Source organism: Terrapene carolina, unplaced genomic scaffold, assembly GCF_002925995.2.
Source record: "Terrapene carolina triunguis isolate 2854851 unplaced genomic scaffold, T_m_triunguis-2.0 Scaffold66, whole genome shotgun sequence".
NCBI classification, from domain to species: domain Eukaryota; kingdom Metazoa; phylum Chordata; order Testudines; family Emydidae; genus Terrapene; species Terrapene triunguis.
Genome location: NW_020664417.1, coordinates 93,212,632 through 93,227,275, shown reverse-complemented (window position 1 = coordinate 93,227,275; position 14,644 = coordinate 93,212,632). Strand labels below are relative to the sequence as shown.

The 14,644-nt window shown below is 40.8% G+C and overlaps 1 protein-coding gene across 1 annotated transcript in view; it reads left to right on the top strand.

Annotated features, from left to right (window-relative positions):
• Positions 1–2,142: 2,142 nt before the first annotated feature.
• LOC112105334 (zinc finger MYM-type protein 1-like) overlaps positions 2,143–14,644 on the top strand; it is a 103,556-nt gene continuing 91,054 nt past the window's right edge. Inside the window, exons 1-2 of the mRNA XM_029910655.1 lie at positions 2,143–2,175; positions 5,923–6,042. Of these exons, the coding sequence (XP_029766515.1) occupies positions 2,143–2,175; positions 5,923–6,042 (153 nt within the window). The remainder of the gene's footprint in view (positions 2,176–5,922; positions 6,043–14,644) is intronic.

The following is a 14,644-nucleotide window of genomic DNA, read 5'->3' as shown; positions in this document are numbered from 1 at the left end:
TGTATCCTAATTATGGGAGCAGCTGTTCTAAATGACTTTGTACATATTCACAGGGGAAAGGTGCAATTAGTGGTCCTCATTGCTTACCTTCAGTGGTGTGGTTGTCAGGTTACACATAGATCTTGGTGAAACACTTGCCGTGAATAATGTAGAAGGTTCATTTAGCCCTGTTTTCCTATTCATGATATATTACAGAGTCACTTTTCAAAAGAGGTTTGCCACAAATTCTTTGATGGATCTTTTGTATGAACAAATTCTAGTCTAAGGCTTGATGGCACATTGGACACAGAAAGTATTTGATAAGTGTGATTTAATATATAGACTGTGTGTTACGAGTCACAGGTCACATGACATTGTTTCTCTTCTCTGATTGGATGATATTCCTATCACAAACTCACATAGATATTTCTGGATGGCTGAACAAGCCTTTTGAGAACAAAAACTCACCCGAATATACATTTGCACCAGTATTTTCAAGAGTTTTCATGGCACTTTGTCTTTCCTCAGCCATTTTTGTTAATAAAAATTTGCTTGAAGAATGAATATTTTCAGAAAGCAAATAAGAAGGCTAATGAATACCAGCCAAATGAAAGTTTTATTTAAAAGATTTTTTTCTTTATTTGTCCATCACAAGTTAAATTTAGGCATGCAGATATTTCAGCAGTGGGATCGTGCATAAAAGACCATTCATTAAAGGTAGTGTAAGCTGGCCCATTACATACAATTGCTGACAACAGTCAGCAAAAGCTGGAGACAAATAGACTGGTGAAAACTGTTTAAGTTAAATGAACTGTGATAAGAGGTCCTCAAGGCTCATGGCAGAGTCACAGATTGGCATAACAACCCGCGGAAAGTTTCCAGTAATGGGAGGGAATATTGATTGTTACAATCAATTAAATGTGTTTAGATTGGTTAATAATAATGGGAGCCCACCCCTTCTTGGAGATTTTTCACCTGGGGGTGGTGGGTCACTAAATAGGATGCAGGGGGATGCATTGGCAAGAAGGAGGAAGTTTTACCATGATGGTGGCTACCCCCATTGTCTGACACGCTGACAAAGTGGGCCTTCATTGTCCTGACCCCAAGAGACGGTCTTACCAGACAGGGCCAGAATGAGTGAACCAGATGACATTGCTACCTCGACAAGCTTCAGCTAAATCCCGATCAATACCTGAAATGTGAGAACTGGGTTCCTCCTTCCACCCCTGCCCTCAGTGTCATTTTCCTTCCCTGCTTTATTTCTCCTCTTTTCTATCTCTCCCCGTTTTTTGTCTTCTGACTAAAAGAGTCTGGATTAACTCAACAAGACAACTCCATCATTTGCAGTACCTTTGTGAGCCTGTGATCAGGAAGGCAGCTAAAAGCAATACCTTAAGAGCATGACACTGGTCCAAGTTTGCCAGGTCTCAGAGGTTATGTCTATACAGCCAGCAGAAACCCACCACAGCGAGTCGCAGAGCCCAGGTCTACAGACTAGGGCTCACAGGGTTCTTGCTGTGGCTCTAAAAATTGCTGTATAGATGTTCAGGCTCAGGCTCTGATGCTTGGGGGGAGGCTTCAGAGCCCAAACTTCAGGCTGACCCTGAATACCTACACAGCTATATTTAGCACCAGGTTCTGAAACTTGCTGCCATGGGTGTTTTTGTAGGGATATTAAAGAAGGTACTAACAGTGATTCCCCCAAGTGACAGTGACCCCCCCATAATTTGTCCCCCACACTTTAAAATCCAACAGTTTCACCAAGTACAAACATCTCTTGGGTCTTCTGTTAAAACTTGTAAGCTACTGTCTGTAGAAACCATTGATTGTATCTGTCCTGTGAAAGATACTTTATTACTATGTAAAACTTACAAACAAGTTAATTGACTTTGTTCTTGAAGTAATTGATACAATGTAAACAAACGCTAAAAGCCCTTAAGTGATTTTCACTTCATTGTAACAGCAACGGCTCCTAGGAACAGACCCCTACCCTCTGTGATTAAAGGGCCGGGAGTCTCAAATGAATTAGCACACACCCCGAAAGTGGTGGAGACAGTAAATTAAAATATGGTTAAGATATGGAATGTATGTTGATGAATGCTTGATGTACATGAATGGTTAGGGAGGTGCCAGCCTAGAAAGGGAGTATCCATCGGCCGAAGAATGTTGTCTGGACTACCAGACAACCCGCGGAAGGTAAACTGGGATCCACCCCATCACCTGGAAGGATGAGAAACACAAACTGTGGACAGTGTGGAGCCACCAGGAATGTGCCACTTTGGACAGTGTGGAGCCACCAGGAATGTGCCATCTGCTGATTGAGTCAGCAACAGCAGGATGAAACAATTCCCATAGACTAACATAGGAATTAATTCCTATAAGAATGGACTCTAAAGACTGAGGACTTGGAGTCTCTGGTTCTGCTGCCAACCTCCAGGAGCATCAGGTGCACCTGACACAGACTCGGCTCCATCCTCATGACCAAGATACCTGGCCAGTAACTTGGCATGAGCAACTTCTAGGCTGGTAACTATAACACCTATACAGAACTTGAATGAATGATTGTGTGAATGCATATATATATATATATATATATATATATGTGTGTGTGTGTGTGTGTGTGTGTGTGTAAGGAATAAGTAGTGATAGGAATAAGTAGTCAAACAACGTTGTTTACTTTTATCTTTTGCTTTATTATATTTACAATAAATGTGGCATCTTTGCCTTATCCCTCTTAATAAGATCCTGCTGGTTTTTATTCTATTGGTATAACATTTTGCTCACCATGTAGATGTAACCGTAGTGGGTAAGACCATGTGCTTGGCGTGTGTTTCTTGAGCAGTGAGGGTTCCTAAGAAGGGTTAGCACTAGAGAGAAAGCACATTATTTTCTCTCCTTTTTGTACGTTTGCCTGAAAGAAAACAGGATCGGAGTTTCATAACAGCAGCTCTAGATCATCTAAATTAACTTATTCTTCCCCCCCCCAAAAAAATGACAGTTACTACCATAATTAGTACCATCTAAAAATTATCACACAGGGGTTTCCCCTATAAAATATTCTATACAGCTAAATGGAAAGAGAATAAGGGATACTGTTAAAATGAAAGCATGACTTCTTTATTTTACATTTCAAATTATTTAATTGTTTTCCCCTTCTTTTTCTGTACCTTTTGAAAACATTTTTTAATGATAATTGTTAGCCAGTGATAAATTCACATGAAACTTGGACTGCACTTAACTGATGGTGTAGCAGTGAACAATAATTTCATTAACATCTTATCCCTTGCTGGACCTGACACACACCCTTATCAACACCACAGGGGTGATATATGTCCACCATAAATATGTGATGATGAGTGTTGTAGAAAGCACAGTCTGTAGTTTGGAGAATTGGTTAAAAAATAGGTGAAAATTGTGAAAATGTGTTTGTTCTTTAATTTAAAAGTTTAGCAAAATTTCAAAATTTGAGACATTTTGAACACCTTTGAAGAAAGGGTCTATTCTGAACTCTTGAAGGCACCAGGTCAATTCATGTGCTTAAAGAGAGGCATAAGCTTGAGTAGCTTGCTGAGTCAAGGCCTGAGTGAGGAAGCTCTGCAGATTTTTGAAGTTCAATTGGGATATGAAAGATGCCAAGGCAGGGAAGATCTACAAATCTTTAAGAATATGAGTGATCCAGAGGTCAGGGGAAGCCACCCATGCAAATAACACAGCATGAAAATGTTTTTAAAGAGATAATTCCAGAGATTCAGCTAGAGATAGTGTAATAAAAATAACCAAAAACAATTTTTTAGACAAAAAATGGATTTTCAAGCAAAATGATTTTTGTGGCTTTTTGCCATTTTCAATAATGAAAATGGGAACAAAAACTAATTTTTTTGCTGAAAGATTTCTGATTTTAGTTAATTTTTTTCAATAAATGGGTTTTGATTTTTGAAATCAAAGAATAAAAGTTTTCCAAAAAATGAAAACTTTTATTGAAAAATGTTGAAAAAATGGTATTTTATCATATATATATATAGATATAGATATATATTCTACCAATAGTAGAAAGTATGATTATTATTATTCCCATTTTACAAACAGAGAACTGATGTTCAGAGAGACTAAGTGATTTTGCCCAAGATCACATCAGGAATCTGTTGCACAGCCAGGAACTAAACCCAGATCTCCTGAGCTGTTATCCAGTATCTTAATCAAAAGACCACACTCTCTTTTAATTTTTCCATAGCTGCCTATTGACAGATATTACTCACACAACCCACTCCCAAAAAAATCCAGCTGATAAAGATGGTCTGTCGACAATTGATCCCTTGGGAAAAGAACCATGTCTAATAGCCTTTATAATATCAAAGAGTGAACACTCCAACTCTCAAGATCACACATACAAAAAATCCAGAATAAATTGTTTTTGATATTTCATACTATTATCTTTTTTCTAGAGCTTGGCAGGCTATGGTGACCTATATCAAAGTAAACATTAATCCAAAAGCAGCCTGCAGTGAATTAAATGTTCTACATAACATCATCTCTTTGCTAGAGCATAAACTTCAACTGAATTAAAAAAAAACAACAACAGTAAAACAATGGCTTCTCCCAGCATTCTTTGATTTGCAGTTATGCAAAAGACCATAAATCTAGGCCATTCTACCTATAGGTGGCACCAGAGGTCTCAACAGATTGCAATATATCATGTTATATGTCAAACCATAGAATTTTGGGAGGGATTTTTATGAAGTAGCTTCTTGTCTATACATTGGAAATTTCTTTCTGTCTTTAAGATCGTAGAATCTCAAGGTTAGAAGGGACCTCAGAAGGTCATCTAGTCCAACCCCCTGCTCAAGCAGGACCAATCCCCAGACAGATTTTTGTCCCAGATCCCTAAGTGGCCCCCTCAAAGATTGAACTCACAACCCTAGGTTTAGCAGGCCAACGCTCAAACCACTGAGCCACCCCTCCCGCTGATAGAGATGCCTTTTCCCTCTGATAAAATAAGGTGGCATGTAATTCGTTATTCTGCTGGTTAACCCAAAAGACAGTGACTTTCTGTCATTTCAGATATATCTAAAACCAATCAACCATGAACAGGAATTGTAGCTAGCTGGTGGCACTTCTGTACTGCACATTTATATTGGAGTTTACATTTTATCTGAAATACTGGTGCTGCCCAAATGATTTAACAGTAATTGCCACACTTACTCATGTGCATTCTCTATATTCAATTTATTATAAAACTATAGTGTTTACATTAATTACAAGTTAGTGGCTAGTTTAGTTGATTTATATACACCTTGCTCTTTGGCTTCCCTTGTTCATCCGATTCAAAATAAATCCAAAGCTACAGACTATATACTCCCGTCACGGAAAGTGTTTAGATGTTCAACATACAATAGTTATTTATCCAGCCTCATTATGATACTGTATGTGGTGTTTGGTGCTCAGCTGTGAAGTTATTAAAGCCATTTAAAAATAGCGAATACTCAAAGGAATACAAAAGGCAAGGAAACAATGAACTGCTGCAGAAGCTGGGTGACTGGAACAATGGCACAGGAGCCTGCAAAGAGAGTTGAAAAGAGGGGCATTTGAGTGGAGACCCGTTGAAGAAGGAAGGCAAACCCCTGTTCCTTAGGGGCAGTGAGGGAGTTCTTGAGAGTGTTTGTTTATTTGCTTCCTGGTTTGTTTTCTCTTTGCTTTCAGTTTGCAGAATCTGGTAGTGGGGAGGGGGCAGTGTGTCGTGAGAAAAGCAGAGCCTTTGGTCACAGCTGAGCCTTGATTATGGGGTGAGGTTTCCCTAATTAGCAGGCCTATAAAGGCAGCCTAACAGCTGGCCAGGGGCACAGGAGCCAGCAAACAGAGCTCAAAACAGGGGAGTGTGCGAGTGGGAGTTTTGGAAAGGGTGTCTCTGGTTTCTCTTTTTGGTTTTTCTGTTTGTGTTTTTCACAGGCTCTTAGGAGGGAAGCTGATGACAGCTACAGAGGCTGCAGTGGTAGTGACCTGAAGAATGGAAGAGACAATGAGATGACTGGATGTGGAAGCTGCAGAATGCACATTATTCTGGAGAGGGTACCTGAACGGTGCTTTGTTTGTACGAAGTGCCACATGACAGATCTGATGGAAAAGAAGATCTGAGGTTTGGAGATGCAGCTAGAAACGATGGTTTGATTTCTAACAGCATTTGAGCAGATGATGGAGGAACGGGGAGAGGAAGCTGAAGGGAAAGCTCAAAGCTTGCAGATGCATGCCAGACCAGAGAACTGTGAGGGCCAACTGTTGGATGCAGAAAGTGGCCAGTGGAAGCATGTGATTATGAGAACAAGACAGAGGAAAAGACTGGCTAGCAAAGGAGAAATAAAGCTGAGGAACATGAAGGGGAGAGGCAGGCAGTAACAGCAGATTAGAGGGCAAGGAAGAAGAGAAGCGTGGCTACTCCTACAACAAGAAGGAAAGAGACAAAGGAGGTAGCCAGAGTTCAGAAACCCAGAAGGATGGAGGTTGACTTGCAGAAGATTGCAAGTGAGAACAGAAGCAAGAGGAGTTGCAGCCAGAAAGAACAGAAGGGGCAGCAGTGCAAGTAGGCCAGTATGCTCTGGTACGCCATACCAGCAAGCTATTTATAGCCGGTACGGCATACCAGAAAGACACAGCAGCAGCTCTGCCGTAGGAGAGGGGCAGGGCTGGGAGTTCTTCTCCTTTCCCCGCTGCCCCTCCCAGCAGATCGGATTGCACATTTGGACCTTGTTTATTATTTCTTTCTAGTCTGTTTTTGATCACTGCAGAAGTAACTTTGACATTATCTACCACTGACTGCAGTATTCACCCAGTACACATATGACATTCTTCCATCAGACCAGAGTAAAATAATTCAAAGTCAGTCATCTTCATCTGTTTTCTACTGCAACCCACCCTATATCACTTCCCATTGACTATTTAACTACATGGTCTGCACTTCATAGTAATGCATCCAACAATTCACTCTTTATCTGTGTGGTGTGTAAGCCAGTGTCCTCTAGTTTATATAATTTTTCCTTCAAGACACTAAAAATATAGAGTACAAGTCTTCAAGTATCTATTTCTCTGCCAACCATAGTATCTTAGAGGCTTATAATTTTTTTAAGAAACATAACAGATCTCAGGGAATTGGTCCAGAGCCCATTTCTAAAACCAGGTTGTGAGAACTGAGAAATCATAGACACAAGTCACCATGAGCTTCTGAAGAGCATTATCTCCTAGGTAGAAATCTGTTGCTTAATTAAGTCTTCAATACAACATATCCTGGTTTCCGCAGCTGCTGGGGACTTCGAGTTTAACTTAAGACTATGGTATAGCTGGTCTAAAAAGTTCAAAATTCCTGTTTTCCGACCAGCTCTACTGCTAATGCTCCCTACAGAGATTGTGGCCAGCCCCAAGGCAGAGGTGCAAGAGGTAGAAAGACATTTTGGGACCTCTCCACTCCTTTGCATACCCATGCAGTGCCAGGCACAGTCTAACGGAAGCATTCTGAAAATCTAGCTATCCCCACATTAGATTCAATGGGCCTAATTCACCTCTCAGTTCCAGCTGTGCAACTCCACCAGCTGCAGTTGAATGGCAGGGCTACAACTGAAGCACTGCCAACCTCAGGCATTTGAATATCATGAGCCAGGGCCCCAAAATCATGAGACTGGCTTGAAAATAATGAGATTTTACAAAATAATTGTTGGGTTATTTTTATCTGGGTTTTTGTTGTTGTTGTTTTTTCCCCTTAGAATCTACCTTTTTGAGATTTTCTCCACAACCATGAGGCCTAGAAACTTACAATTCTAAGACTCTAGTCATTACGGCCTTGAGGAAAGCACCAAATATCATGAAAGTTGTATTAAAGTTGCGAGGGCTGACAATGCTGTACCTGAAAGCGGCACTTGGCATCAAGTCTTTAATGTCTTTGCTCAAGCATCATAGATTCTGAGGTCTAGTTTTATTCCCTACTGCCTCTAATTTTGCCAGCCAGGAGACGTTCTCATTAATGAAGCAAGTAGTTAGAACTGTAACTGACACTATGTCATTTAAAGCCCTTCCAAAGTGGCAGACTCAGCTGGATAGTTTTCTTGAGCATCGGTTATTGCTTCCATCTTTATTAATGATAGGACCATGGGTGCATTTTAGCTTCTAGCCAAGTGAGTACAAAGGAAATTGTCTGCAAATACATTCTTCCCTCCAGTATGCCTATATCAACAGACTGTCCAATTAATCTCCCAAATTACAAGGGAGAACACAACACTCCCACCAACCTGTTTATTTTTGCAGCCTCCTCTCCCACTCCACTAGATTTGGGACTAAAAAATAAATAAAAAAGAGTCTCAGGCCTGGTCTACACTACGACTTTAATTCGGATTTAGCTGCGTTAATCCGAATTAACCCTTCACCCGTCCACACTACAGAGCCAGTTAATTCGAATTAAAGGGCGCTTTAAATCGATTTCTGTACTCCACCTCGACGAACGGAGTAGCGTCAAAATCGATTTTGTTAATTCGAATTAGGGTTAGTGTGGCCGCACACCACCGAATTAATGTGATTAAAATAAATGGGGTAGTGTGGCCGCACACCACCGAATTAATGTGGTTAAAAACCGAATTAATGTGCTTAGTGTGGCCGCGCACAATCGAATTTATACAACCTGTTTCCCAAATTCGAATTATCTAAATTCGGATTAATCCTGTAGTGTAGACATACCCTCAAGAGAGATTTATCATTTGGAGGTTTCTTCTGTAAATAATCTTCCAGTAATTCAGTGCCAGTCAGAAAAGGAGGAACTCTCCTCTCACCTTATGTGTTCTGATCCAGCTCACCAAAGAGCTCTAGGGGTAAAATCCTCCAAAACAAAAGGAGCTCATGTTAGAAGTGATTGAAAGAAAACCAGGAGGATGCAGGTTGCTGTGTCACCTCACCTCTCCAAACCCTCTCATTCCTCTGCCACTCAAATTCTGGTGCAGCTATTCTCTTTGGCTTGCTGTTCAGTTTGGAGAGGAAAAGCAACAGCAACAAGGAGGAGAGAAGATAAAGACACAGTAATTTTCTTTTTATACGGATAACAGTCTCCTCTAAAGCAAAGCTCATTTTCTCCCAGAGGCATCTGGGAGATGGGAGGTCCCCCCCCTTTTCCCCTACCCCCATGCTTAATCCCATAGCTTCCTTCCTCTCTTCTGGTTTATGTAGTACACCTCTACCCCTATATAACGCGACCCAATATAACACAAATTTGTATATAACACGGTAAAGCAGTGCTCTGGGGGGGGGCGGGGCTGCGCATTCTGGTGGATCAAAGCAAGTTCGATATAACGCGGTTTCACCTATAATGCGGTAAGATTTTTTGGCTCCCGAGGAGAGTGTTATATTGGGGTAGAGGTGTACTTAGTTTCTCCTTTCCGTCTTCCCATCCCTCAAGATGTCCCTCTATCTTCCTTTACACCTGCTCTGTCTGCTCCCAACTCAACTCGAAGTTGCTCCACTCCTCTGGCTTTCACTGAACCCAATTCATTTTTTTCCTGTGTTCTGCATCTCCCTATTAGTGGTATAGCAGAAGCTAGAATTTGACCCTTCATGTGCTAGCCATAGCTATGAGTAAGAGGCTTCCCCTTTCAGAGTAATGCAGCCTGCTCTCCCCAACATGCCTGACCAGCCTGACCAGTTCTGGGTTCTGATACTGAGGTGGATTGAGCCATGGTCCCACCTCTTTCCCTCCTCATTTGGAGCAATTTGAGCCTTGGGTTGGGGGAATGTATGTGCAGAAGCAGAAATCGTGATTGTCCCTGCCTTGTGCCAGAGAGAAACAATGTTTCTTGAACCATCGTGTACACACTGAAGTTGAAATTCAACAATACTGGGCCAATCAGAACCATCAATTTTCTGACTGATGGAGGAAAAACCTCTTTTAGACTACTCTATGGTTTCCCAATCTTTCATCCATAGATTCCCAGCCCGCCCTTTGACAATTTTATCTTGTTGAGGCCAGTTCACTTTGTTCTCTGTCCGCAGAACTTTTTAATGCAATTTCAGAGGTACCTCCAGACTCTTAATGCAAAAAACCCCAATTCTTAGTTCTATTTTTACATAAATCTGAATACAGCCCTCATGAAAATCTGTGAAATTCTGGCACTTGCTGGCTTTTAAAAATATAATAATAAATAAGATGCAGAATTTCAGAAGTTATTTCCAAACACTCTACACAAAACTCTCCCTTTTGTTTTGTGATACATGCTGAGTATAGCAATGGGAGTTCGCAGTGGTTCTATCTCCTATCCACTTTCACAGCAAGACTTCATATATATTTTTATATATTACTACTTCATATATATATATATATATATATATGAAGTAGTAATTTCCAGCAGATGCACACACACAAAAAGAAGACCCTGTCTGCTTCCCTTGACAGCAAGGATTTAGAAAATTGAATGCGGCATAAAGATTCTACTTGCATGTACCAAACATTCTGTACTGACCTTTGTCTTTTAAAGCAAAAAAAAAGAAACAGAATTGCACTTTGAGCAAGAGCCAACCTGTGATTTTTTTTCCCCAGAAAAAGAAATTACTAGAAAGAATTTCAAAGGAAACCCAAGAACTTGCAAACTCGAAGGTTCAATGTCTTCTCAAATTGGGCAATAAATGACTAAGAATAAAGTTATGTTTTCTCAAAGAGTAATGCCAACTCTGTATCTATTGTCTGGCAGAAGAACCTATTCCTTAGTCTATTCTTCTTAAACGGGGTTAGGAGCATTGCTATATTTTACCCATTGTTCTTGAAGAGTAACTTAGAAGTGCCATAGCCTATGGCTCTGGTGATCAACTACTACAGTGCTACATCTGCAGGCTTTCAAGTCACAGAAATTAGATGTGGAAAACACCTATTGGATCATCTAGTCTATACCCATAGTCCACACTGCATGGAACTTAATAATTTTTGTAGCAGAAACTGAGCCACTAGAAAGGTACCTCCTTACACCATATGGCAGCTAACGTGTCTCTAGGTCAAATACTGAGATTTCTGCTAGTGTGTTTGATCTCCTTTCTTAGAAGTAGGGATAGTGTGAGTTTCCCCATAGAATACCTCTGTCCTGACTGGTAACATCTTGCTTTTGCAGTACCTAGGCTAAGGTTGCCAATTTTGGTTGGATGTATTCCTGGACATTTCATCACATGGCATAGTCTTTAATTATACATTAATCTTTAATTCCTGGGGACTCCAGGACAATCCCGGAGGCTTGGCAACCCTATACCTAGCCCTTTTCAGAACGCAAACCACCACTCATGCCAAATTCTTCTTTCCAGTAAATTTAGTACTCACAAGAACAGATAGAATGGCAGCGCTGAAGACTGAAGTCTTCTGTTTATTCCTGGTGCTGGTACAGTGGAGGCTACAGGAGTGCAAGCTCCCTCAATATTGCCTTGTCCCAGAGCTGGAAATGCCACTTCTTGAAGGAAAGATGGGATACTTCACCTCTTCTGGGACTGCCAATGAAAGTTCCAGTGTGATACTGGCTTTTGTGATGTGAACACCCTGAGACACTGGAAAATGTGGTGAGACAACTAAATAATTGCACATCAGCCACTGAACAGTTGTCAGATCACAAAAGCTTCCAGTCACTGCATATATATTCTGGATTTGTACCAGTGATCAACATGCTAAAAGAGCCACTACTAATTTCTTTAACCATCCAGTCTCTCTACATTTGGTTGATTTCATTTTTAACCTTGTTTGTTGTGGACCAAAATGAATTCAGCTGAGAGGTGATTAAATTTAGTTCACTCGTGATCTATGGCAGATTTTGACCCAAGTATCCATCCACAAAGCGTTAATATTTTACTCCAAGTTCTCAGGACCATTCTTGTAAAATGAGGAATGAATTCTCCAAACAGAAAATGCCCTTGTAGAGTTCAAAGGTCATTTATGTTTTTACTTGCCTGGTATTATAGATTTTAAATGGTTTATTAATTCTTGAAAGGCACAGCTAGTAGACAGCTCATATATATGTATATTTGCTGATGATTTATGAAAGGAACATGAGAAAAAATAACTTTGTTTCACTGCCACATAACATCCTTAAGAGAGAGCTCTCAATGACTTTATAGCAGTTAGTAATTGTGATTAATTATAGTTATTGGAAAGATCAATCTGACAGTTAAAATAATGTTTGTTCTCCATCTTGTTAATATTTCCCTGCTACATATTCATTCCAGATATTGGAGAAATGCCATGTGTGGGTATCGTACTGTCCCCTGAACAAATGACTATCCGGTCCCATGGATCTTTGATGACTTTTATTCCCTTAATCCTTAAGAAACATCATGAAAGGTGACAATATCTTTTGGTTTTCCTTGAGATTTGCATATTTAACCTAAGCAGAGTTAGAATTAATCTGACAATTTGTGATGGCTTTTTCAAAGTTTTACTGTTTCCTTTGAAAATGAATCAGGAAGATTTAATTTTTTTTAAAAAAGACATTCATTTGCATTGTCAATAGGCAAGTACTGTGCATTGATGGGAACCTTTACAAAGTATGAGCACACAAACCTCTGCACCTCTGGGGATGGAGAAATTTACATGGCAGTCAATGATCCCCACCATACTTGCAGTGCTAATGCTGTAGGTCACTTAGCAGAACATCCAGCAATCATTGGGCCAGCTCGCTTCCTCTCGAAGCAAGAAATATGAGAGTGGGAAAAGGGAAAGAAAACTTGGTTGGATTTCCCTCCCTTCCATCAGGGAGGGAGGTTTTGCCCCTCCCCTATTACCATCACACATGAAATGAGCTTCAGGTCCAGACTCTAAACTCTGTGGTTCCCCTGGGAGCCACAGGAAATGGAGTGTCTGTGCTTCAGCTCTGGGACATCTTCCATTCCCTGGTAGTGTGATGACAATGGAGGGAGGACATGATAACAGTCTTCAAACATGAAAAGGATGGTGATCCTCATAAAGGCTAAAAGGATGGCTAGAAAGAGGACGATGATCAATTTTTTCTCCACATCCGCTGAGTGTAGGACAAGAAGCCATTGGGTCATGTGCAGCAAGGGAGATTTAGGTTGTGTATTAGGAAAAACTTTCCAACCATAAGGATATTTAAGCAGTGAAGCCAATTACCTACGAGGGTTGTGGAATCCCTGTCGCTGGAGGCTATTTGGAACTGGTTAGACAAACACCTGTTAGGTATGATCTAAATATACTTAATCTTGCCTCAGCATAGGACTGGATGACCTCTTGATGTCGCTTCCAGCCCTACCTTTCTATGTTTATGACTTTGTCATAGAAGTTCAGAGCAGTGGAAGTTGGCTAAGATGAAGATAGCTTTTGTTTGAATATAAGTACCCTGACCACTAACCAAGAGCTCAGTTGTGAGCCTCCTTACACAATCATGAAAAGGAGAGAGAGGGTCTTTGGTTGTCTCTAAGTGTCTACATGGGTAACAAATATTTAATAACAGGCTCTTCCATCTAGCAGAGAAAGGTATAACACAACCCAATGGCTGGAAGTTAAAGCTAGACAAATCAGACAGGAAATAAGGGATACATTTTTGACAGTGAGGATAATTAACCATTGGAACAACTTACCAAAAGTCATGCTAGATTCTCCATCACTGACAATTTTTAAATCAAGATTGGATGCTTTTCTAAAAGAGCTAGGCATTTGTGATGGGGTCCCTGGGGTGTAACCTGGACTTTGGGACTACTGAGCCCTCTGTCCCAACAACCTGGGGTATCCCTCCCACTCTGTGATGCTGTTACCAAGCTACAAACCTCTGACAGGTGGTGCACATACACAGACATTCACAACCAAGGACACACCCAACTGAGTCACATGAATGCTTTCCCCAGCCACTCATGAACCAACAATAGAGAGGCTCCAGCCAATTCCCCCCAGCTTCTGAGTCTTGCCCTGGTCAGAAGACTGACTAGTGTAAGTTCATTACCCAGTCCATCCCTCCCTCAAAGTGGAGAGGACACACGCTAGCCTTTGGTCAGACTAGATCATCACAGTGGTCCCTTCTGACCTTGAAATCTACGAAGCTATGGCTATCCAGATCTCTGGTCCGTGTACAGTGGAGAAAGCAACTTATCTTCACTGTGGCCCCCAATGTACTGGCCAGCACACTCAAGCCAATGTGAAAGGGGAAGTAATCTGGTTCAGATGTAATACGGTGCAGAGCACTTGCTCCATGAAACAAAGAGGAAAAGGAATCAGATTCTGACTGAATCTATCTAAGGTACTTATCTTCCCCCATCACTATAGTATCTAAGTGCCTCATCATCTTTAATGTATTTAACTTCAATAAATCCCTAGGAGTGAGGGAAGTGCTAGATCTGGGACTTAGGCGCCTAAGTGCCTTTATATAACTAGACCCAACTAACTTGCTCAAGGTCACACTGGAATTCTGTAGCAGAGCAGGGATTAAACCCAGGACTCCCAAGTTCTCAGCTCACACACTAACCACTGGACTATCCTTCCTCTGTCACAGGCTGGTTCCTGCTCTGTTCTTGGGACAGCATGGCTGTGATATCACCTAGCTTAAGGCTTGTGCTAAAGCCAAACATATTAAGAAAAAAAACACCATGAAAACTATGTAACAGTTAAACAGATGCACATTTACATCTTCTACATTTCAAATTTTTCTCCAGTGTGCAAGTTTCTCTTTAA